This window comes from Helicoverpa zea, chromosome 11 (assembly GCF_022581195.2).
Source record: "Helicoverpa zea isolate HzStark_Cry1AcR chromosome 11, ilHelZeax1.1, whole genome shotgun sequence".
Taxonomy (NCBI): domain Eukaryota; kingdom Metazoa; phylum Arthropoda; class Insecta; order Lepidoptera; family Noctuidae; genus Helicoverpa; species Helicoverpa zea.
In genome coordinates this window covers 340,979-363,379 of record NC_061462.1, presented here as the reverse complement: position 1 = coordinate 363,379, position 22,401 = coordinate 340,979, and the positions used below count along the sequence as shown (strand labels likewise).

The following is a 22,401-nucleotide window of genomic DNA, read 5'->3' as shown; positions in this document are numbered from 1 at the left end:
TTTATGTTATGCTATAACTGCATATTGTGTACAACAATCATAGACATAATATTAGTAAACAGGACTGCGCACATAAACCCAAAAAACGAGCCGAGTGAAACAGTTAGTACGGAGGCTGTCTGTCCCTTTCTAATAGGGTGACTATGAGATTAAGCTATGTGAGACAAATCCGAATTTGCTAAGATTATTAAACGCAGATTGGAATTGAAGTTTTAACTTACACTGTTTGTGACCTTAAGATACTTATAAAGGCTTTTAATAATTAGCGGGAATTAGCAGTATAAAAGCAGGAAGATTCGAAGTGAAGACTGTTTTTTTTGTATTTCTACTTCATATATGTATAGACTGCTGAGCCATTTATGTCGCCTTTCTTCATTTTTTGGGAAGCTATAACAATAGTACAACAGTTTTAAAATCCATCACCCATATTTTCACTCATTACAAGAATTCATGGGCACCCTAGTTGTTTGGTTTACGAAAATTAGCTAACCTGTGGAACGATATATTGCAACCACCATAGGATTCACTTTTACAAGTATAAACGCAACACTTTTTCACCATTTAAATAGTTTAAATTGATTTAATACAAAAAATATAAACAAAATTTTAAATGCTGATTACGCGCCAAGAATGTTCAGAGTTACCGCTAGAAAATAAATAAAAAAAACAAAATAAAAATTAATGTTGTTTATGTTTTAAGAATAATAATTTATGCGATTTTTATTAATTTGTTGACTTATAATTGTTAAAATAAGATAAAAATATATGTGATTCAATTGTTTTTTTTGGGAAGACAAAACTGTTGATCACAACATTTTTTTATGCTGGCAAGGTGTTAGAAAGAGACAAACGGCCTCCGTTCTAACTATCCCACTCGGCTTGGATTTGCCTCTGTGTATTATGCAACAAATTTAGTACCTTATTGCGTTGGAATAGAGTTCATTTTCGTAAATATATATTTTGAGCGTGCGCGATTTTCTTTATTATAATACATCTATGACAACAATACACTTATTGTACAACATCGTTGAAGGGTTCTTCTAACTTGCAAACAGATATGTGTTGCTTGAGAGTTTGTTGCGCCACATCTTTCCAGCGACAACACATGGGAAGTGTTGAAGGGTATGCGTTTTTATGCTGTCTTTTGTAAATTTTGACATAAAAAAACTGCTGTTTTGCAGCTAAATTTAAAATCTTGTATATAAAAAGTCTCGCATTTCCCAAATCCATGTCTCCCTACTCGGGCCTAATATCGGCCTGTATCGGGTCGTTTGGCGGGAGGTCGCGTAATAAATCCAGCCGTTACATGCACTTGGACGCGGGATCTATTCCCGGGCAGCCTTGGACCAAAGCTGGGCTAATATGTACTTTCTATGTTATTTAAATACATAAATAATACGTTTCTGTAACGATAAAAAGTTATACGTCACATTTTTGGCAAAAAAAAACTAATAAATGATTCAATATTTACATATAACGTATTTGTAAAAAAAAAGCAAATTCACATTAAAGAGAACTTTAAACCAATATAGATAAAAGTATCATTAAATATCTACGTAGTTGTGATTTACATAAAAAAACAAAGATGCCAAATTATTATTGTGCAATATAAAACATTAGTTTTTTCCTAGAAAACCACAAACAAATATTTTGAACATAAATTAAGTTGAAATGAGTCGTAAATAAATGTTATAAACTATTTCACCACTGCAACCTGTGCAACGGGATTGTATTTTTTTTTCAAATTAATTAAAATAACATTCCAATGACTCGTTCTACAGAAATGACTTATGATTACGGAAGTATTCTGTGTGTATTAAAATAAATGTTAGTGTGTGAGATTTTCCAAAATTCACAACCTTTTACGACACAACATGCTACCAATAGGGCACTTAAACAAAAACTGTCGCCCACTTCCGAAACCCCTACTATCGGCCAAAATTAAATCTATTATGTAATAACAATATTTATTAATTCATTATACGAGTACATTACATTTTACATAAGGCTACATAAGCAGCGATATTTATATAACTTTAAATACAATATCAAGCTTCCTGAAGCAAAAATCATGTTCATACTAAAGAACATTTAAAAAATGCATGAATCAAATAATTTAATTAAAACAAATTATATGTGAGAACATAATTCGATTAAAAAGTCGCTTACGCACAATAACATTATCGTTCGGCTCAGGCCCACAAAATCTAACTTGAATCACTTTCTTAATAAAATTACAAGTTTTGTTAACTTACTAAGTATTGGGTGCGATGAACTCCTAAACTTTGTGTCGTTATCATACCTAGTATAAACTGTTTACATGCTTTTGTTTTTGGTATAATTTTATTTACTTAATGAAAACAATTGATATCGTGGAGGTCCGGTTATTCAGTAAAGACTAGCTTTTGGGCAAATAATATATAGTCTAAAGTTTGGCTACCTAAGTGATGATAGAATAGCCAAAATGTAGGAATAAAACATTTCTGTACATTTGTAGCTGTGCGAAGAGACAAACTGCAGCGGAGCAACTTTTGTGCGGCAAACCTGATATGATAAAGTGACCATCTACCACTGGCAGACTTGAATGTTCTTCAGCCCAGTAGCCACAAGCTTACCTGCTGAGTAGATATAAGTATAAATAATAGTTGCAAGGTCTGCTTAGAAGTTCTTTTCTTTTTAAAACTTTTTTCATGCTACAAAATTCGTATTTTATAGCCGGATTTAGATAATAGGTACTGTCAAAGGAGTAAAATTTACAAGAAATGTGGTATTTAATAAAGGTTAAAGAAACCAAAGAGCAGTTTACAGAGGGTTTCTAATGGTTTGCTTGCTTCAGAGTACGTTTTATGATGATGAAATTATAGTAGGTATAACTGGTTCAAAAGAAATAAATAATTAATCTAGACTATTTATATGCTAGAGTTTTGTGTTACATCTTTTCTGGACTCAACTAGTTTTGTCAGGTTTTTTATGCCTAAAACGTGATTTTAATGTGTTATGTGATTAATGAATTAATTGCCATTACTTTGCATTTAAATTATTTGATCACCTAATAAAATAGCACTTTTTAGTCCATTGAATTCTTTAAAAAGGAGCTTAAAAAATAATACTCATTCATTTGTATTCATTATTGAATCTTTATACATATTTTTTGAAAAGTGTGATGTGGTAAATTGCCGATAAAGTGGGCTTAACAGAAAAAAACTCATGTTTTGGCACAAAAAGCTATAGTACTTTAATACTACCCCCTGAAATGTCACACATTTGTCACATGAACGACATACGTCCTCGTAACAATAGTAATCACCGAATCTGTACTGGTGCCAAATAATTAATTAATACCAGCTAATTGATCGCAGCGACCTTGACACACAGAAGATAAAGTCTCAAATGGCTTGGACATGTGCAAAAAATGCTTATTAGCCAAGTTTCTTGTCAGTTACAAACATGGAGAACAAAATGACTCTCCGCTAGTCATTTTGTTCTTGTGCCATAAGAAAGTAGCGCGCCAAAATGCGGTTGAGCGGGGGACGAGGAACGTTACTGTTTTCGCCCTTATATGCCTTCTCTGATCCGATACACAAATCGTTGGCTCAAAGAACCCGAACGCTTCTTTGATTCACTCGTAACTGATCATTTTGGTCATGCCCAAGGTACGAATTTGACCTAGAAGAAGGCGCCTGACCTACCTGCATTATGGTATCTCCTCTCATTTTTCTTCACTTCGTGATTTCGAAGGACAACATGGCAGAAGGGATTACACCTATTTGGTCCAAGGTCTCGGAATGTGGTTTCTCCACGAAAGTGGCCTGTGATTAGAAATGGATGTCCTAGATATTTTGACCTGTATTTGAAATTGATAAGGATGTTAAGTAGGACAGGATTATAAGTGATTATGTAATTAAATTTTAGTATGGTGAATAAAATATTCTCGTATATTGTTTATCTAACAATAATTCACAGTTTAGTACATACAGTTTTTTCATAACTACTTGGAAGTGGTACCAATTTATATGAAACAAAAAACAAGTTCTTATTAAATATGCTCTTTAACCATTACTTACTTTAAAATGCACATGTCATGTAAAAATAAAAATCAGTAGCCAGTATTCAATGTTCTTTTTGCCAGTTTATCAAAAAACATTGCAAATTATTTTAAAACAGGAAATACAAACAAGTTAGCCTGACATAATTTTCTACTCATTCAATTGACGTTATCCTTTACTTTTATCTCCGTGACCTACAATCCTACATGTTTTCGGCAATCGATTCCACATTATGTATTTTTAAAGCCTCTTTAAAAGCGAGTCATAAAAGAGTGACTGATCTCAAGGTTCGATGAAAAATGCGAGTGCAAAAAATATTTTGGCAAGCATAAACAAGAGATTCTGGAGTAAAATATTATGAAATATTTGTTTATAATATGTATTTAACTGTAGTAACTTATCTATGAGGTTAATAACTTGGATGTAACTCGTACTTCAGTTTTTTTAGATTTCGGTCTTATCATACTATCTGCTATTTCTTGCAATGTTTTGTCTTTCGTCTCCGGTAAATATTTGTACAAAAGAACGATAATAAATAATGATAATAAACCAAAGGTCAAAAACGCACCGTGTAAACCGAAAGTCTTGAATAATGTTGGAGATAGTTTTAAAGTAAAACCAATTAATAACTTACCACCCAACGCTACTAGACAGACAGACAAGTTTCTTGATCTAACTGGAATTAATTCACCATAAACTGATATAGACATTGTCATTGGTCCACAACTTACAGCTATTGAAAATGCTACAAGTAACGATATTGAAACATAAACATTTTCCACAATAAGATTCAAACGAATTAAATACAAGTACAATGATAAAATGAATAAAAATAACACACCCATACTGGAAGCTACTAATAGCAATGTTCGTCTTTTCATATATTTAGCTAAAAAACATCCTCCGTACATACTCAAAACTGTAAAGCCATCTAATATCAACATGGCTATGTAAGCTGTCGATTCACTGTTAGTTATTTTCTTTAAAATATCTATGGCATACACAGCAAACACTAATTTACCACAGAGGACACCCAAACAGCCTGTTGTAAGAGATAAAGCTGTTGGTTTGTAAAATTCTTTACAATTCATCGTTTTAATGACATCTACCAATCGTTCTTTTAATGTTAACTTAGTTTTACTACAGCTAGCAATATATTCTTTTTGAGAAGTAATCAATGCTTCTAATTCCTTCTCTGATTCTTCATCACATCCTTTCAATGAGCGGTGGGAAGCTGCACACTCCTCAAACCTTCCTCTACTTGCCAACCAGTAAGGAGATTCAGGCCAAGTCATAACAGTAATCAAGGTATACAGAGAACATACCATTCCGAACAGTGGAATTTTCTTCCAATGGAAGAAAGTCCCAATAGCGTTTGACGCCCAAATACCCCAGTAAAACGTAGCAGTTTTAACTGTTAGAAATATGCCTCTATACCTTGGTGAGACGTACTCAGTTAAGATCATGACGGTAATAACAATGTGTGAAGCTGAGAATAATCCTTGCATAATTTCACTTATCAATAAATGGGTGATGTTAGTACTGTAGTACAAAACAGTGAATGCTGCAAATGTATCTAATACTGCAATGATGAAAGGAATCTTCCTGCCGATGAATCTTGTCAGCATGGAGAGGATAAGCACGAAGGGGAATCCACTGAAGCCATACACAGACGCTGGAAAACAATTTCACTATAAATAAGTTGGTAATAAAATTACAAAGTTGGAAGGAGGGGACGAGCGTTGAATGGCAATTCTCTCGGCCGATGAGCATGCAGTCGATGTAGTTATAATTACATAATGTAATACGTCCATTAAATATCAGCTTGTATCTGAATTATGGATGAACTTAAAGACAAATTGACGGTTAATTAAGTAATTGTTTAACTTACTGAGCCAAGAAGCCATGTCATCAGTGATGACGCTGGTGTCGTTCGCCTCGCGTCGGATCTGCGGGATGAACATGGTGGGTGCGCCCACGCACAGCCCGTACAGGAACACTGACGTCCATACTCCGCTGCAGATTAGTAACTAAAAATTAAGAAAGTAATTGTACCTATTGTTGGCCAGTTGCAGATGAGTTCCAGTGGATTTATATGGCTACCTACTCGTATTTATGAAGAGTGAGTAGCCATCTGACCTCCTCAATGAAGCTGCTCAATCAATCTCAATACGGGCAAACAATTATTTACCAAGGGGCTCTAGCTACAGTTTTTAATCAATCATAATAAATTATGTACTTAAAAAGAAGTCTGGGTAAATAATATTGACAGTCACACACTAATAAACACGATTGCATGTGCATTACAATCAACGTAAAATACCTACAATTGAAAACAAAATACTTTGACTTTGAGATATCCTGAAATAATGAAAAAAAAACCCGTACCTGGTTTATCAAGCAGTAATAAATTATGTGATTTAATCATCAGTTTAACAAATAATTGGTCGTAAAAAATAAACATTGTAACAATATCATGTTTAAGCACTTTTAATTAGAGGGAAAACAAGAAATTAATTTAAACAAAAAACATGGTCATTGGAAAATTGCTACACATAATAGCAAAGATTGTGACAAAGGCCGATCTAATTGATAATTAACAAATTATCAACCAATGAAATGGGTAATAACTTAAGAATACCCCGCACGCCGCAACTTTAAGTCGGCTGATAGTCTGTTAGGACACGTAAATCAATAGTCATAGTCATTTATTGCAATCATATTTCTTCATTTATTGCATTCATATTTATTGCAATATTAAGATGAATGGTAATACATAACTATGTACATTACTAAGATCATGTATTTAGCCGGTTTCAGACCGACTGACTTCAGCGGGGTCCAGCAAGGCCAAGGCCTGCCGGGGCTGCGGGTTGTTCGAAAGAGATACACAAAAGTACATAAAAGGCCTATGACGGAACACGACGGTTTTTAGTCAGTAAGAGTCTGACACTCCCTCACCGCTGCTAACCCACAGCGGGAGGGGTCATTTGATGATTTTTGACGTCGTTAAAAAAAAAAGACCGACTGACATGTAATAATGGCGTCCACGGCCGATTTCGGCCACGGCGGCTGTTCTCACTTAAGGAGATCAGCCAGCTGCACAGGACATATTATAGTACGCGAGCATTTGCGCAGACACAGGAGCACTCCCTATTCTTTCACTCTCATAACCCGATGGGACGGCAATCCAACACGACCGGAAAGAGATCAGACGCAGAACCGACATTTACGTGCTCTCCGATGCACCAGTGAATCAATCACCAACTTCCAGACTACGGGCTGCTTTGTGAAAGTTTAAGAAAACCCACAAAGCGATTTCGGCCCGACCCGAGAATCGAACCCGAGACCTCGAGCCCAGCAGCCGCGCTTGCGACCACTAGACCAACGAGGCTTTCCTTTAAAAAATTACAAAAATCAGAGCAACTGTCGGTCGACTGCTTAGTCTGAAGTTTCCTTACTCTTAACCTAACAAAAAAAAATTGATACTGGTAGTACTTAAATCATACTCTTTATAGATGATCAAAGTATTCATTCCGACAAATCATACAAAAAAAACTTCATTCAAGTTTAAAGTACTTAAAAGTTAATTATGTCATTCAAGACCTTTGTTTCAACTCATCAGGATGAACAAAATACCTATTTCACTAAGGCCCAAGTTCACCGATAGCACAAACGACAGTTTTTCTTTAAATTGCTGTTGACTTTGAAAATCGTGATTGTTGTTTTAGCAAACTAAAGTTTACTTTTTTGGTAAACTTGGGCCTTATTATGATGGAATAGTGACTAATATAATTACTATAATTGTAATCGATTGTGTGCATAAAAAAAAAATACACTTAGTATGACCTTTCTAATCACTTTGTTTTGCTACTCAATTCCAGTATGTTTTTTTTTAATTCAATCAATCAATCAATTGTTCTTTAGGAGATGAGCCAGCTGCGCAGGACATACTATAGTGCACTAGCACTCAAGCATTACCGCAGACACTGGTGCATTCCCTAATTCTTCACTCTCATAGCCCGATGAGACGGGAGTTCGATATCATCAGAGAGGGATCAGGCGCAGGACCGACATTAACGTGCTCTCCGATACACGGATGAATCAACCACTAACTTTCAGACTAAGGCCTGCTTTGTGACTATTTCAGCACTACCGACCCGGAGTTGTACAGCAGTCACGCTATACGACTACTAGACCAACGAAGTAGTTACAATATATGATGTTAGAATACTCCAATAGACCGTAATGAGAAACATAAAATGTGAACAGGATTGTAATTAAATAAGTGTTTTGGTTTCAAAGGACAACGCCATTACCAGGTTACTTTAGAAAGTAGTTCGTGAAGACAATTTAAACTTCGAAAGCAGGATGATGTGAAGTTATAGAACATAAATTGGATACATAAGAACATACATATGTAGTAAAATATGTATTTCATAAAAGCTATGTTAACATTTCCTAAAAACCGTTTTGGTTATAAAATTAAATTGGTGCTTTTCTTACCTGTTTCAGAAACGGTTTCCATTCTTTATTTGTTTTTTTGTCACTTTTACTATTACTATTGTCTAGTACATTTGGAACTTCTGAATAGTTACACCTGTCCATCGCTCCTTTTTTTTTCAAAATATTACACAATTTTAATCCATAAACTTGAAAAATATTTACGCAATTTATTTACACGTTTGTAGCATTTATTTGTTTTTAGTACAATGTACTTATTTGCAATATTATCAACTATTGCGCACGGGTGATTGTAACTTACTAAGTAATGTAAATATTTTAACAAGAGTGTTACGTGCGTAAGTACTTTTGAAGTAATAATAAGCTCAGGTAACGGATAAGACTTATTTTTGTTTTGTTTTTATTTACAACGGATATGTAGTACTTGTAAGAAGGTTGATAATGTTGACATTTGTTTTATTTTTAATTTCTTGTCGGCCACATATCAGTGGCCGGTTTTGAAAACATTGCTTTGGAAGGTGGTCCAGTATGTCATGTAAGGTTTACTTATATTACGTTGGCATATACGCACATTATTTTATTTCTCTCTGTGATGCCATCTACAGGACATTTCGTATAGTGAGCTTCTAATACTTCTGTTTACTACATAGGTTTTATTCAATATAATAATGGCTGGCTGGACAGTCATTTAAATGATGTTCTTTGTAAGAAGGAATAGATTTAGGTTATATATTGAACTTGTCACTTCTATTATCGAGTCCAATAAACAAAATTTAAAGTTCTTAATGATTTTTCATTGAAATATTCCCGAGATCCCGGTCTACAGTACTCTTGGGGTATGTCATACCGTAAACTGTCTAGGAATTTTCAAAAACAATGGATAAAGGGTGAGCGATTGGAGGCTGTTTTAACCGACCTCCCAAAAAGGAGGAGGTTCTCATTTATTCAATAAATAACGTGTTTAGAAAGTTCTGTTTTACAGCCCAATTCCAAGAAATGATTCTGCGTTTAAGTTTGGGTTTCCATATTTCCACGAATTTTATATCTACGCTGTCCTAATTTCTTAGCTAAACCTGAACTTTGACATTAACAATATTATAACAGCAATGAAAATTGTTTACTATGTCAATATTTATTGTGAAGGGCATACGGATTGCTTTGTTGTAATTACGGTATGGCCATTGAAATAGCGGCTGTAATATTATATTCAGTCTATGATAGTGTCCATGTAGTTTTTTTTTATTTATAGGCTGCACAATGATTTACTAATAACATCTTATTATGCAAAAAAAGGATTTTTTATAAATTATCTTTTTTTGACACACAAAATGTGAATTATCATAACAATTTACCAATTTAGTTTGTCATGTAAAATACTTGTAATGTATGTACAATACTTATATAACTCATAGTCAAAATTCGCTCTTTCCAAATCCCCACGGGGCAAATCTAGATTTGTTTATATCAGAATTCTTTTTCATATTAATAGAAAATAATGAACAACTACTTAGCTATCGTTTTTCACGTAAGTATAAAAACATAATTATTGATTGATGCTTTAAAAACCATTAACCCGAGATTAGCTCCACTAAGGTTAAACAAAGACAAAGTTAATTATTGCAGCAATGATAAGTTAATCAGCGTTGAGTAATTTCTTGTTTAATTCATGCCGTCATTGATAGCACTTAACAAAAAAAAAACATTCTTATTTTTGAACAATGTATTTCTGAATTACAATACTAACTTTTTACCGTGGATTCACCCACGTTCTAAGAAGACTATTCACCAACCTGGTTCAGAGCGCTATTGACTGCCTCTGCCTATGTTGGCCTGGAAGTCGTAAGTGGAGTTGCCTGTTGTGCATGGGTTTGATTCTCGGATTTTTCGGAAATTGCTCTGTGGGCTTGCACAATGCAGCCCGGAGCCTGAAAGTTGATAACTGATACACCCGTGCATCGGAGAGTACAATAGCAAAATATTTACATTTTGAACCACCTACTTTATGCACACAGGTATCTACCACAGTTCATAGGGTTACAGAAACCACTTCATCAGTATTTCATGTAAATCAATCGGTTTGAACCGCACAATACAAACACTAATTAATTTATTATTTTAGTAAGGCATGCAAAACACAAACTAGTCTCCAGACATTTTGCAAAAGGCAGGGCCGAACAAATATGTACATAATAAGAAACATTCGATGAACCATCAATATTGTTCACAAATAACATAGGTACCTTTAACTTTTCTCATAAAGAACCATATATATATAGGTATCTATGTGAGACGTACAAATCTATAGATCATCCCATACCCTCGCTGTGGGACACATTTTTCTAATAGTGGGGACATTTAATAGCCTATTAGGTATGTCCTAAAATATTCGCTTCCCACACTAAAAGAAAATAGACCGTGAAACATTTCCACTTGTTTTGGGAAAACATTTATAGAGTTATAAGTTGGGGATGTTAATGTAAGGGTAATAAACTGTTGACTTCTCTATTTAGCTTTTAGTTTAGATTTTTCAGTTATTATCTTATTAAACGATGGTTTATTTTTTACACAGAGTGGCGATAATACTAAAATTGCATGTCATTTTCAAAATGTATTTTCTGGTTTTATTGTAGTGAGTATAAAATATTCATATAAAAATTATGACTCAATTTTTTTTCCGTCAATGTATGCCTTCATCTCTAAATGTCAGTTTTGTTTGATGTGCATCGAAATTAACAGAATAAAAAAAATAACACAGTCATATGGCCACGTGGTCCTACCATCTGATACCAAATTTTAGATCCTCATGTCTTTTTCATTCCTAAAAATATTACTACAATATTGAGACTTCTTCATCACATCTTTATCTGAATACAGCGCTGTTCTACTTAACTTGAAAATAATAATAACTTGCGTGTCAATACTCGTGATTATACCCGTGACATTATAAAGGTTTGAAACCATAAAAATATTTTAAATAGGTATAAATAATATTTTTTGGGGTTCCGTGGCTAATTTGCAAATCGGGATCATAACTACTAAGACTTAGCTGTTTATCTGCCCGCTCGAAAATCCGTCTGTGACGTCAGGCAATCTTATGGGCCGAGATAGATAGATAGTTGTTTTTTTTTTACAAATTGTGTATTTCTGTTTCCGGTATAACAACAAAAACTAAAAATTAGAATTAAATAACTGTAATATCACGTAACATACGTGATTTTTTAAAGAGCACGTTTGTTGTATACAAACGTGATATTTTGGCTCAATTTATACACAGCGGAATCGTTTCTGTGTGAAACCGACTCGCACTTGGCCGGTTGATTTTCATTAAAAATACCTAAGACAACAGGTTTCTACAGTCGTAGACAGTTCCTGAACCAGTTGTTCTTTGTGACACTATGCTTTATTATTACCAACATTTGTATCAGATTCAACAAAGTGATACCTAGCAATAGGACGTGATTAATATTTATAGAAAAATAATTAAAAAATAAGTGAAAATAAAACATAAATAATTTATTATTAAAATACAGTATTGGTGTTTATATAATAGTGTTTATGATATTTAATAATGGATAAGTGCCAGTATACCGAAGTTCCAAATATAACTGAAAAAGTTGTGGAGATAAAGAAGAAAACTAATTGGAAACCCTTCTTCAAACAGGTGTGTAAAGACTTGCTTCCTTAAATAATATTCCAAAATTTGCAGAATTCTAAATGTATAAATATAAGATACCTACCACGTGATGCAACAAAATTTGTCTTTTGCCAACAATCGTTAACAAAACAGTTTATCAATATTAAGTTTAATATTCGATTAAAATAAAACCCTCAATTGTACAAAAAATGCAAAATTACTTGAAAATAAAAAAAATAACAGTGCCATCCATCATCAAACAAAACCAGTACGGACCTAGTATTGAACCTTGAGGTATTCCTACCCTGCGTAAATATTTTTGTTGTAAATAATTCATTTAGGGCTTCATAATTTGCAACTAGTATCATACTTTATGGGAATGTATATTTTTATTTTCTTCAATAATTATGTTTTTGCTTTTAGCCATTGAATGGTCATGATCAATCAATCACGTAATTTTCTATACAGCCTACAATAGTATATTACAAATTATATTTACTGAGCTCCTATATTCCGTTGTTGATTCTTTTCTGCATCGAATTGTGAGAAACCACATAACTATTGGCGCATGTTGTGCAATATATTGAAATTTCACGTGAATGGTGGACGTGAACAAAACGGACGTGTTTCTTGTTAATTAGTATTAATATGCTTCTTACTGGCAGCTTTTCCACGAAGCTACTCAGTATTATCATATCAGATATTAGCACTTGTAATTTTGGAATTGTCTTTCAGATATCTTTTTCAATTACCTTCCGCACCTGGCTACAGTGCTTTCCATTTGACAAAAGAATTTCCCAAATCGCTTCAATAGATCCAGAGATTCGTAAACTCAAAATCTTTATAAATGGTAACACATTTAACAACATAACATTAATCAGTATTAATTGGTACACCTCTGTATATGTTACATCATTGTTATTAGGTACATACTAAAATGCATAATAAAAAATATTTTTTTCTGCATCCTTTCTAACTATATTTAAAACAAACAAATATGATTATATAACCGAAACCAGTCATTAAAAACTGCAGTCGTTTTACATTCAGGACACCAGACTAACTTTCTCAATTTTTATGGTTCCGTCAACAGTAGAATCCACCTAGGTATTGAGTGATATATTTTGTATTTATATCTAACTTAACATATACTATATAATATATTAATATAACACACATGATTATTCTAGACATACCAACAAGATCACATGAGGTATCACATACTGGTTTTTTTTATAGTTAACAGCAGGTTTTCCGTATTATTTATTTATCTATACATATAATAAATCTGTAAAAAAACTGTGTCTGTACATTGAATATATTAAAAAAATAATAATTGGGTGGGGTTTAGAAACAGTAATGGAGCACAAATCCAAAAAAAAAATTCTGTCTGTATGTCTGTATGTCTGTATGTCTGTATGTCTGTTTGTTTGTACACGCTAATCTTCCGAACTACTGAACGGATTTCAATGATTTTTTCTTTGTTGTATCAATATTAAGCCTGGTCAACATATAGGCTATAATTTATCTTCGATACTTGAAGACCTGATGCAGAACTCCAACAGACCAATAAAACTATAAGAGATACAAATATGGTGCCGTGGCAAAAATTGTTTCATTTGATGAGCATTTTCAGCTGAGATGATAAATTTTAAGATCTGGAACACCTGATGTGGAACCCCAAAAGCCCAGCTTCTCTGTACCATATACAGGTATGACGTTTTAGCAAAAGTTGTTCAATTTGATAAGCACTTTCTATTGACTTATACAAATTGAAGATCTAAAACACCTGATGTGGAACTCCAGGGGCCCAGCTAGACTACAGCATATAGAGGTATGACGTTTTAGCAAAAGTTGTTCAATCTGATAAGCACTCTCTGTTGACTTATAAAAATTGAAGATGTAAAACACCTGATGTGGAACTCCAGGAGCCCTGCTAGACTATATGAAGCATATGAAGATATGACGTTTTAGCAAAAGTTGTTCAATCTGATAAGCACTCTCTGTTGACTTATAAAAATTGAAGATGTAAAACACCTGATGTGGAACTCCAGGAGCTCTGCTAGACTATATGAAGCATATGAAGATATGACGTTTTAGCAAAAGTGGTTCAATCTGATAAGCACTCTCTATTGACATATAAACATCGAAGATCTGGAACACCTGATGTGGAACTTCAAGAGCAATACTACACTTGAAATGTATAGAAATGAATGTTATGAAATAGGTATGGTGAATCAAAAAAAGTAATTAGTCCGTCTTTTAGATAACCCTAAAATAATGGACACGCATTTTTCTTTTCTCTCTCTCACAAACAAATAATAACGAAGATACAACAACGCTTGAATTTCGTGTTAAGTCACTGCTTAGTACAAATTTTACATACCTAGACGTGGCGTCACGAGCCCCCACTCTCTAACTTTGTTGCGTTATATCTCATTATTATTTTGTATGTCTCTTCCAGACCTCGGGACTACAGAGTTCCGATTTTTTGGGAGGCAAACGTGGGGCCGAAGCCAACACGCTGAAGCCCTTTTGAGACAACTTTAATGAAATGGTGACACAAAACCGACGATTATCTCTTTATACACTATAGAAATGAACCCAAGGACAATCCCCGGTGGACGTCGTTAAAAAAAAGACAATCCCCGGTTCTGTGCTAAACTATTGCTAACTATGGAGGAAAACTACTTGGGCTATTGTGATGGGATGTTAGTGGATGACAATGTATTAGGTACATGTAAAAACGGCAGGTGGAGACTTGCCACCTCACTTACTGGGCCCCCGGGAACCAGTCACTGAATAGCACCAAGAGGGCAACAGCGACATGAGCGGCTGAAGGGTGAGGATACCTCGGCGGACTTTAAACGCAGATTACGCGCTCCCTGTGCTTACCATGAGGCATCTACCCTCCGAGCAGGGCTACTAATCCTGCTCTAGCGACTCCAATCTGGACGGCCAAGTCAAGCCAGAGGCGTGAGACCTACCCCCGTCATGGTAGGTCGGAGATGGGGGACAGTATACACTCCCTGGAGAACTCTGTATATATAGCCCCGCGGGGTCGCTACTCCCCGTCATCAGCCTCAATGTCCTGCGGTGCCTATATCTCATTATTATTATCGTTATTATCTCTAGAGCCTTTGTCCCAATTATGTTAGGGTCGACTTCCAGTCACGATGCAACTGAGTACCAGTGTTTTACAAGGAGCGACTGCCTATCTGACCTCCACAACCCGGTTACCCGCTCAACCTCACAGCCCTTGGTAAGACTTACTGGCTTCTGACTACCCATAACGACTGTCAAGAATGTTCAATGACAGTGGGAACCTACAGTTTAACATCCCCTCCAAATAAAGGTCATTGGTATCCAAAATATACGTAGAAAGTACATACGAACTTAGAAAAGTTGCATTGGCAGGCACTTGCCAGACCTGGAATCAAAGAGGCACGCTCATACTTGAGAGATTGGTTCTCTACCCACTAAACCACCACGAATTTTACTAAGTCACCACGACTTTGTCATCTATTTAATGTTTTTTACGTAATAATACGTGTAATATTTTTGCCACACACAACTTAAATGCGGACTAATTATAATCACTACTTTTATCCCTATGGTCACGTCTATTGCGACTATTCAGATCTTTGATTTTGCTGACCCCATAGTCGCTGGCATAAGGGACAGGGTCCGCGTACGAAGTCGCGGGCAGAAGCTAGTCAAGAATAAGTGACATCAATAATTTACTAGTGAATCACGTTGCCACTTAGGTTTTAATTACTCCAGTAACATTCCAAAGAAGTATTAAATTAGCAACACCCAGGCATTAGATAACACATTTTTATTTTCAGTTTTCCAAAAGAAGTGGACGGTTCATATTCATAGTCAAAGCGTCTCAACGCTTACAATGTCAGGTCCTGTGTTCACTAATCTAGTTTACCATTTTATCCCATCGGATCTGCCATACAAATATTTTTAGTGATTTTAGTGATAAAACATAAGTTTACTTAAAATTGCATGTTTCACTTTCAGTTGATAATAGCCAGCGGAGTATGGACATCAGTGTTCCTGTACGGGCTGTGCGTGGGCGCACCCACCATGTTCATCCCACAGATCCGACGGGAGGCGAACGACACCAGCGTCATCACTGACGACATGGCTTCTTGGCTCAGTAAGTACCAACTGGATACCTGTTTCAATAGTTAAAAAAACCTAAACAATAAGATTAAGATGATAAAAAATGCCCAATCCAAAATAATTTATTTATTTATCAACTAGCTTCCGCCCGCGGCTTCGCCCGCGTAGAATTCGGTTATAAGGCGTTTCCAAGAGAATTCTTCAAAATTCCGGGATAAAAACTATCCTATGTTCTTTCTCAATGTCAACTCTATCTCTGTACCAAATTTTATTAAAATCAGTTCAGTGGTTTAGATGTGAAAGCGTAACAGATAGACAGAGCTACTTTTCCATTTATAATATTAGTAGGGATTAAGGGACAAAAAACAGTTACATAACGAAACATGAACAATTATCCATTTGAGTAGAACACTGCACTTAAAGATAAACAATCTTGATAATTACGTATCTTAATAAAAAAGCTCACTTATGAAATAAAATGTTTACACGACATGTATTCGTGTAAAAAGTCGTATCAAGATCGTTTATCTTTGGTTAAGTGACTACTTAAGTAGTACCTACTCAATTTGTGTCACTTCTAAATGTGCAAAAATCATTTCCAGGTTCTGCGTACAGCTTCAGTGGGTTTCCCTTCGTCATTATCCTCTCCATCATCACGAAGTTCGTCGGCAGGAAGATACCTTTCATCATTGCAGCCCTCGACACGCTGGCTGCCTTCATCGTCCTGTTTTGTAGTACAACAATCACGCAACTATTGATCAGTGAAATAATGCAAGGATTGTTTTCTGCTCTCAACACCACTGTCACTGTTATGATCCTTACTGAGTATACCTCACCAAAGTATAGAGGCATATTCCTAACAATCAAAACAGCTACGTTTTACTGGGGCATTTGGACCTCCAATGCGATTGGGACATTCTTTCATTGGAAGAAAATCCCACTGTTCGGGATAGTATGTTCGTTGTACGCCTTGATAAATGTTATGATGTGGCCCGAGTCCCCTGTCTGGTTAGCAAGCAGGGGGAAGTTTGAAGAGTGTGCAGCTGCACATCGATCGCTAAAGGGATGTGATGAAGACTCAGAGAAGGAACTGGAAGCTTTGATCGCTTCTGAAAGGGAATACCTCGCTAGCTGTGATACAAATCTATCTGCAAAAGGACATATCATTCAATTCTTTAAAACAATCAAATCTAAAGAATTTTATAAACCAGCTTTAATATCTAATTTTACCGGTTTTTTAGGATTCTGCTCAGGTAAATTAATTTTTGCTGTTTATGCTATAGACGTGTTAAAGAAAATAACAAAAAGTGAATCAACGGCGTACGTTGCGATGTTAGTTATAGATGGCTTCACAGTATTCAGTATGTACTTAGGTTGTATATTAGCTAAACATTTTAATAGACGCAGTTTGTTGTTAGTCGCGTCTGCTATTGGTGCTGGATTTTTATTTGTTTTGGCATTATATCTATTCTTGATAACTAAGAATGTAATTAACGAAAACAAATACGTAACTATTTCTCTGTTTGTAGCATTCTCAATAGCTGTAAGTTGTGGTCCTTTGACCATGTGTATGTCAGTTTTTGGAGAATTGATTCCGCTGAGATCTAGGAATTTATCAATTTGTTTTATAGCTTTGTCTGGGAAACTTAGTATTGGTATTGCTTTAAAAATAGCTCCTTGGGTATTTAAGAATTTTGGCGTTGAAGGAGCAGCGTTTTCGTTTGGTGTCATATCGTCAATAACAATAATGTTTTTGTATAAATATTTACCAGAAACAAAGGACAAAACGTTGCAACAAATTGCAGATAATATAAATGGCTCCAAATCAAAGAAGGCAACAGCAAGTTTGCTTGACGTATCAACTAAATAACAGAGAATTGTTACATTAATAGTTAGTTTTATCCAGCCACGATGTCCCATTGCTGTATTATCTGTGAATCTATTTTTAATTTAAATCTATAAGCTAAAACATAATTTAAGTTTAGACTTACATAAGAAACAAGGAAATAATAAAAATATAAGTTTAGTATGCTAGCTAAGTATTTTTGACTTTTATTTAACCAAATATGCTAATGAGGTCTCCTAAAGCTAGAAACTGGCACACTAACAACTAACCTAGCTTAAGGGTGCATCTACACAGTACAAGTAGCTTGCGCAAGTTAAAGCACATGCGCATGTCACATGCATTTTTAAAAACGTGCGGGTAAAGCGACTCGCGCATGAACCAAAGCATAAGGCCCACCCGGTTGCTTTTTTCATTTGTAACTTGCGCATGTTAACTTGCTCCAGCTACATGCACCGTGTAGACGCACCCTTAGCTACATAGTATGAAGACTGCAACCAGGTCGGCTCGGGGTCACTCTGCCGAGGTCCGAGAGGAAATAGCGCGGTGATACCGGTACTTGGGTAACTGCTATCTGTGACCGGATGAGCCGCCATCTTGCTATGGCGCTTGGACGGGTAGTAGCTTTTGGGCATAATTATTTGTGATTTAGTTTACAGTTATTGTGATTTGGGCTAATATTAATGTAGCGTTGTTTAATTTTGTTGTCACTTTATGATTAAATTGAGTTATGGTAATGATAAATGTAATGCTAGAATTTTAGATTCTGTAGGACATAGACCGTTGATATCAAACTTTGTTGAGAGTACCAGACAATCTAAATCCCACACCATTGATAACTAACCGACAGCAACCACACTCAATGAAAATGTAAAAAAAGTATTTGGTATAAATATTCTTATACTTTCAAAGCAAACCAGGCAGTACTTGAAGTAATTTTGCTTTATTTTCGAATCGAATGTATGAGCTAAAGTCTGTATGGGAGTCAATAACCCCCGAGACAGGATACCGGCACGTACTAAGGTCATAATGCGAAGACATTAATTGAATATTGTAATTGGGGAGGATGTACTGATCATACTAATCGGATTCATATTTTCCTGTGAAATGGAAGTCAAAGCTGAATCGGTTTTCGATCAAATGACTTAAGTTACCGGCGTTCTTCAATTATGTCTTCTTCTTACTAAAGAAAATTTCTTGTTTCATAAACATATTCTAAGCCCTAATTTTAGGCACAAACAATAAATTCTAAACCTGTTTAATATACTTATAGTAATAGATCTTATTATAATAGTCCTGCTTCCAAATTTCATCTATATCCGTAGGTATGTTTAAACGCTAACTGTTCTTATAGGTAAATGGTTTAGCTTGCACGAAAGTGTAAAGGGGATCCCATCACACGCGTTTATTGTGCTTGGTCGACAACTAGTAGCAATTAGTTGTCACCGTATGAAATTATAATACTTATAAGTAATATTCGCAGGTCGCCAAGACCTACCGATACACGAGTATTATATACTATTGCATCTTTTTTGAGAAACCCTTAAATAGATGCCAAATCTGTTCAAAGGTTCATCAATCCTACACCAAACAAAGTGAAAAAGAGAGGAACACAGCAAGGAGAGTAATTACCGCAGCTGCTGGACCCATTTACATCACAAAGTCACCAACACTGCAAAAGGTTAGGACCCCTAAAACCTACCTACTTACTTAGGCACATAATTTAATGTACCCATATGGCTACTTATAGCTAATACTAGATAATCCTTAGGTACTGACATTATAATCCTGAAAGTAACTACCAATAAGTAGATAGAGATATTCTTTATTAGGTACACCAATTTTACATAATGGGCGGTCTTATCGCTAAGAGCGATCTCTTCCAGACAACCTTAGGATGGATTGAGACGAGAAGGAAAAGATTATATGGTAGGCAGTAAGGCAAAGTGTGTACTTGCTCCTGCAACTTATGTACCTATAATAATATTGTTGTCATAAATACATAAACTATAAACTAACTATATATAATAATAACAATAAATACATATATACTTATATATAATGTCAATGCTAAATATAGATTTTGGAAATACAAATCGTATCCTACCATTAGGAGGAAAGGTAGTGGTTTTTTAACATATATGAGTAGTAGTAGCTCATTATACATAAGTGCGTATGTTTGCTGTCTCTCTGTCGTTAAAAAAGCTGAACTACTCAGTATTAAATTGGGTATGGAAAGGAAACAATGAAAGATAAGGAAGAACCACAGGTAAGCTAAATATGAAGGTCATAATATTAACTCGGCAAAGGAATGTTGTTTTTGAAAATAGCTATAGTTAATCACCAGTAAACAAAGACTGATTATAGCAAGATTAAATCATAAGATCGCTCACGCAAAGCTGAATCAATAATGTCTATAAAAAGTGAATTGTCTTGACACTTATGACCCTTCCGTTGTCTGTTTCCGATTGGGTTCCGCAGTCAGAATTACCCCTAAGCCATCTATCATAGCGTTTTGAGGACGATGTCTCTTTGGGTCAACGGCCTCGGTGGGAATCGCGAATCAGCTGACTAACAGGGATGGATTTTAATTAAAAGTGCAATGATGAGAGAATTTTTTTAACCAAAACTCTTGATAAGCTAAGTTGGTAAAATTGTCTGTCCCTGGGATTTTGTAATTTCCTACAGGACTTTGAATATGATAATAATGTTTCAACCGTTTAAGGCACCGTAGTTTGCGGCAAGGATGCAACATTGCTCATCATTTACCTTCAATATGACCTGAAATGATTAGGTGAGACAATTAAATACAATAGATTTTAATCGAAGTTTGTTTTTTTGTCTGACAATTGATAAACAACATCATCCTTGGCTAAAGAGTTTATTATCATTCTTTCCGGTAGTTACTGCACAATCGCATTCAGTTAAATTGAAAACTGCACTTTCAATCCTTGGAAGCTTCAGAACATACTACATATTGTTTTCTTATTAAACGTTTTATTGAACACTAGCTGTTGCCCGCAACTTCGTCTGCGTGGGCAATATAGAATCGTCAAAATACTACTTATCCCGTAGGTGCATTCTTTCACGTGACAGTATAATTAGGATTAGCACTTAGTAGTCGCATAGATTCATTGATCAAGGTTGTGTTGTGGATGTGACCATTTATCTAAACAAAAGAAGTAAAGTTTGTGACGTTGTTCAGCCAATTTGGAAAATTATTACGTATGGTGCGTAAGTAATTTTCACAGGAAACAGCTATAATCTATGTCTACATGCTTTGAGTCTGACAAAGCTGTCATTTGTACATTTTCTGCAGCTGCTGCGACTAATCAGAAGCCAGAAAGTCTGTCAGTCTTACCATAATATGGATATCGTCTTGTGTAGTTGACTGGATTGTAGATAGGTAGTCGCTCCAAGCAAAATATTGGTACTAAAACAGATTCGGTGACTGGAAGCCAACACCAACATAGTTGGGGAATAGCTGGATGGATGATAAAATGAGTCATCATTATCAGCAGGCGCATAGGGTAGGATAGTTTCACTTACTCATGGTAAGGCTGACCACACATTAGGCGTGCGCGATCCTCGGGCGTGTGAGTAGCGCGGGCGCAGCGCGTGCGTCGCGAGCGCGTTGCATAAAGCATTTTACGTGTGTATGGTATTAAATAGAGAGAGCTCCCATTTCTTATCTGCACTTTGTATCTGGGCTTGTTTTTAAAGCTAAAGATCCTACATTACCTTCCTCACGCTTAGCAGCGCTTGCGAGAGATAGATCCTCATTTCTTCTAGGATTAAGTTTACATATTTTGCATCAGAAAAAATAATTAAGGTCTACTTAATACTACTCACTCAAAGTAATTTGTTTTAAGGCCACCACATTAGTGGAAGATAAGCTAAACTATGTTTATGAAAAAATCCTGATATGAACTCCATCTGTAAGTTTAAATGATAATTAATTGTTCCACTAAAGTCATCATTTTTGACATAATGTTCAAAAAGTAATTTAGATGGCACCGTTTTAAATTTGGCTGAGAACTATTAATTTTCTTTTCATCAAGGTAATAATTATAGTTGGATTTTGATGTGGCACGGCAAACTGACAAACACTATTGAAATGTCTATCGAAAAATTACACTACGTGTTAAAATATGGTGAATTGAAATATATGGTGAATGAAATTTTCGTGTGTTAGACTGCATGCGCATCGCGTTGTCGTTGTTTTTGACAATGGTGTCAAATGTAATAAAGTGTCCGGGGTGTAACCTGGTAATTAGCGA

The 22,401-nt window shown here is 35.2% G+C and overlaps 2 protein-coding genes across 2 annotated transcripts; one reads left to right on the top strand and one right to left on the bottom strand.

The window, feature by feature from the left end:
• Positions 1 to 3,914: 3,914 nt before the first annotated feature.
• On the bottom strand, positions 3,915 to 8,675 carry LOC124634513 (facilitated trehalose transporter Tret1-like). Its single transcript, XM_047170113.1, has 3 exons — positions 8,553 to 8,675; positions 5,938 to 6,076; positions 3,915 to 5,721 (listed from the first exon to the last, which is right to left on the bottom strand). Exons 1-3 carry the CDS (start codon positions 8,652 to 8,654, stop codon positions 4,448 to 4,450), a joined length of 1,515 nt encoding a protein of 504 aa, XP_047026069.1. The 5' UTR covers positions 8,655 to 8,675; the 3' UTR covers positions 3,915 to 4,447.
• A 3,228-nt stretch (positions 8,676 to 11,903) lies between these two features.
• On the top strand, positions 11,904 to 18,320 carry LOC124634457 (facilitated trehalose transporter Tret1-like). The gene is made up of 3 exons (XM_047170042.1): positions 11,904 to 12,171; positions 16,174 to 16,312; positions 16,881 to 18,320. Exons 1-3 carry the CDS (start codon positions 12,079 to 12,081, stop codon positions 18,146 to 18,148), a joined length of 1,500 nt encoding a protein of 499 aa, XP_047025998.1. The 5' UTR covers positions 11,904 to 12,078; the 3' UTR covers positions 18,149 to 18,320.
• Positions 18,321 to 22,401: the final 4,081 nt, after the last annotated feature.

Bases quoted from the DNA above. Each gene is read 5' to 3' on its own strand.
- LOC124634513 (XM_047170113.1), bottom strand. From the start codon at position 8,654: ATGGACAGGTGTAACTATTCAGAAGTTCCAAATGTACTAGACAATAGT. The intron at 6,077-8,552 runs GTAAGAAAAGCA...CTTAATTTTTAG, and splicing joins GGAAACCGTTTCTGAAACAG to TTACTAATCTGCAGCGGAGT. The intron at 5,722-5,937 runs GTAAGTTAAACA...ATTGTTTTCCAG, and splicing joins TGACATGGCTTCTTGGCTCA to CGTCTGTGTATGGCTTCAGT.
- LOC124634457 (XM_047170042.1), top strand. From the start codon at position 12,079: ATGGATAAGTGCCAGTATACCGAAGTTCCAAATATAACTGAAAAAGTT. The intron at 12,172-16,173 runs GTGTGTAAAGAC...TTTCACTTTCAG, and splicing joins GGAAACCCTTCTTCAAACAG to TTGATAATAGCCAGCGGAGT. The intron at 16,313-16,880 runs GTAAGTACCAAC...AATCATTTCCAG, and splicing joins CGACATGGCTTCTTGGCTCA to GTTCTGCGTACAGCTTCAGT.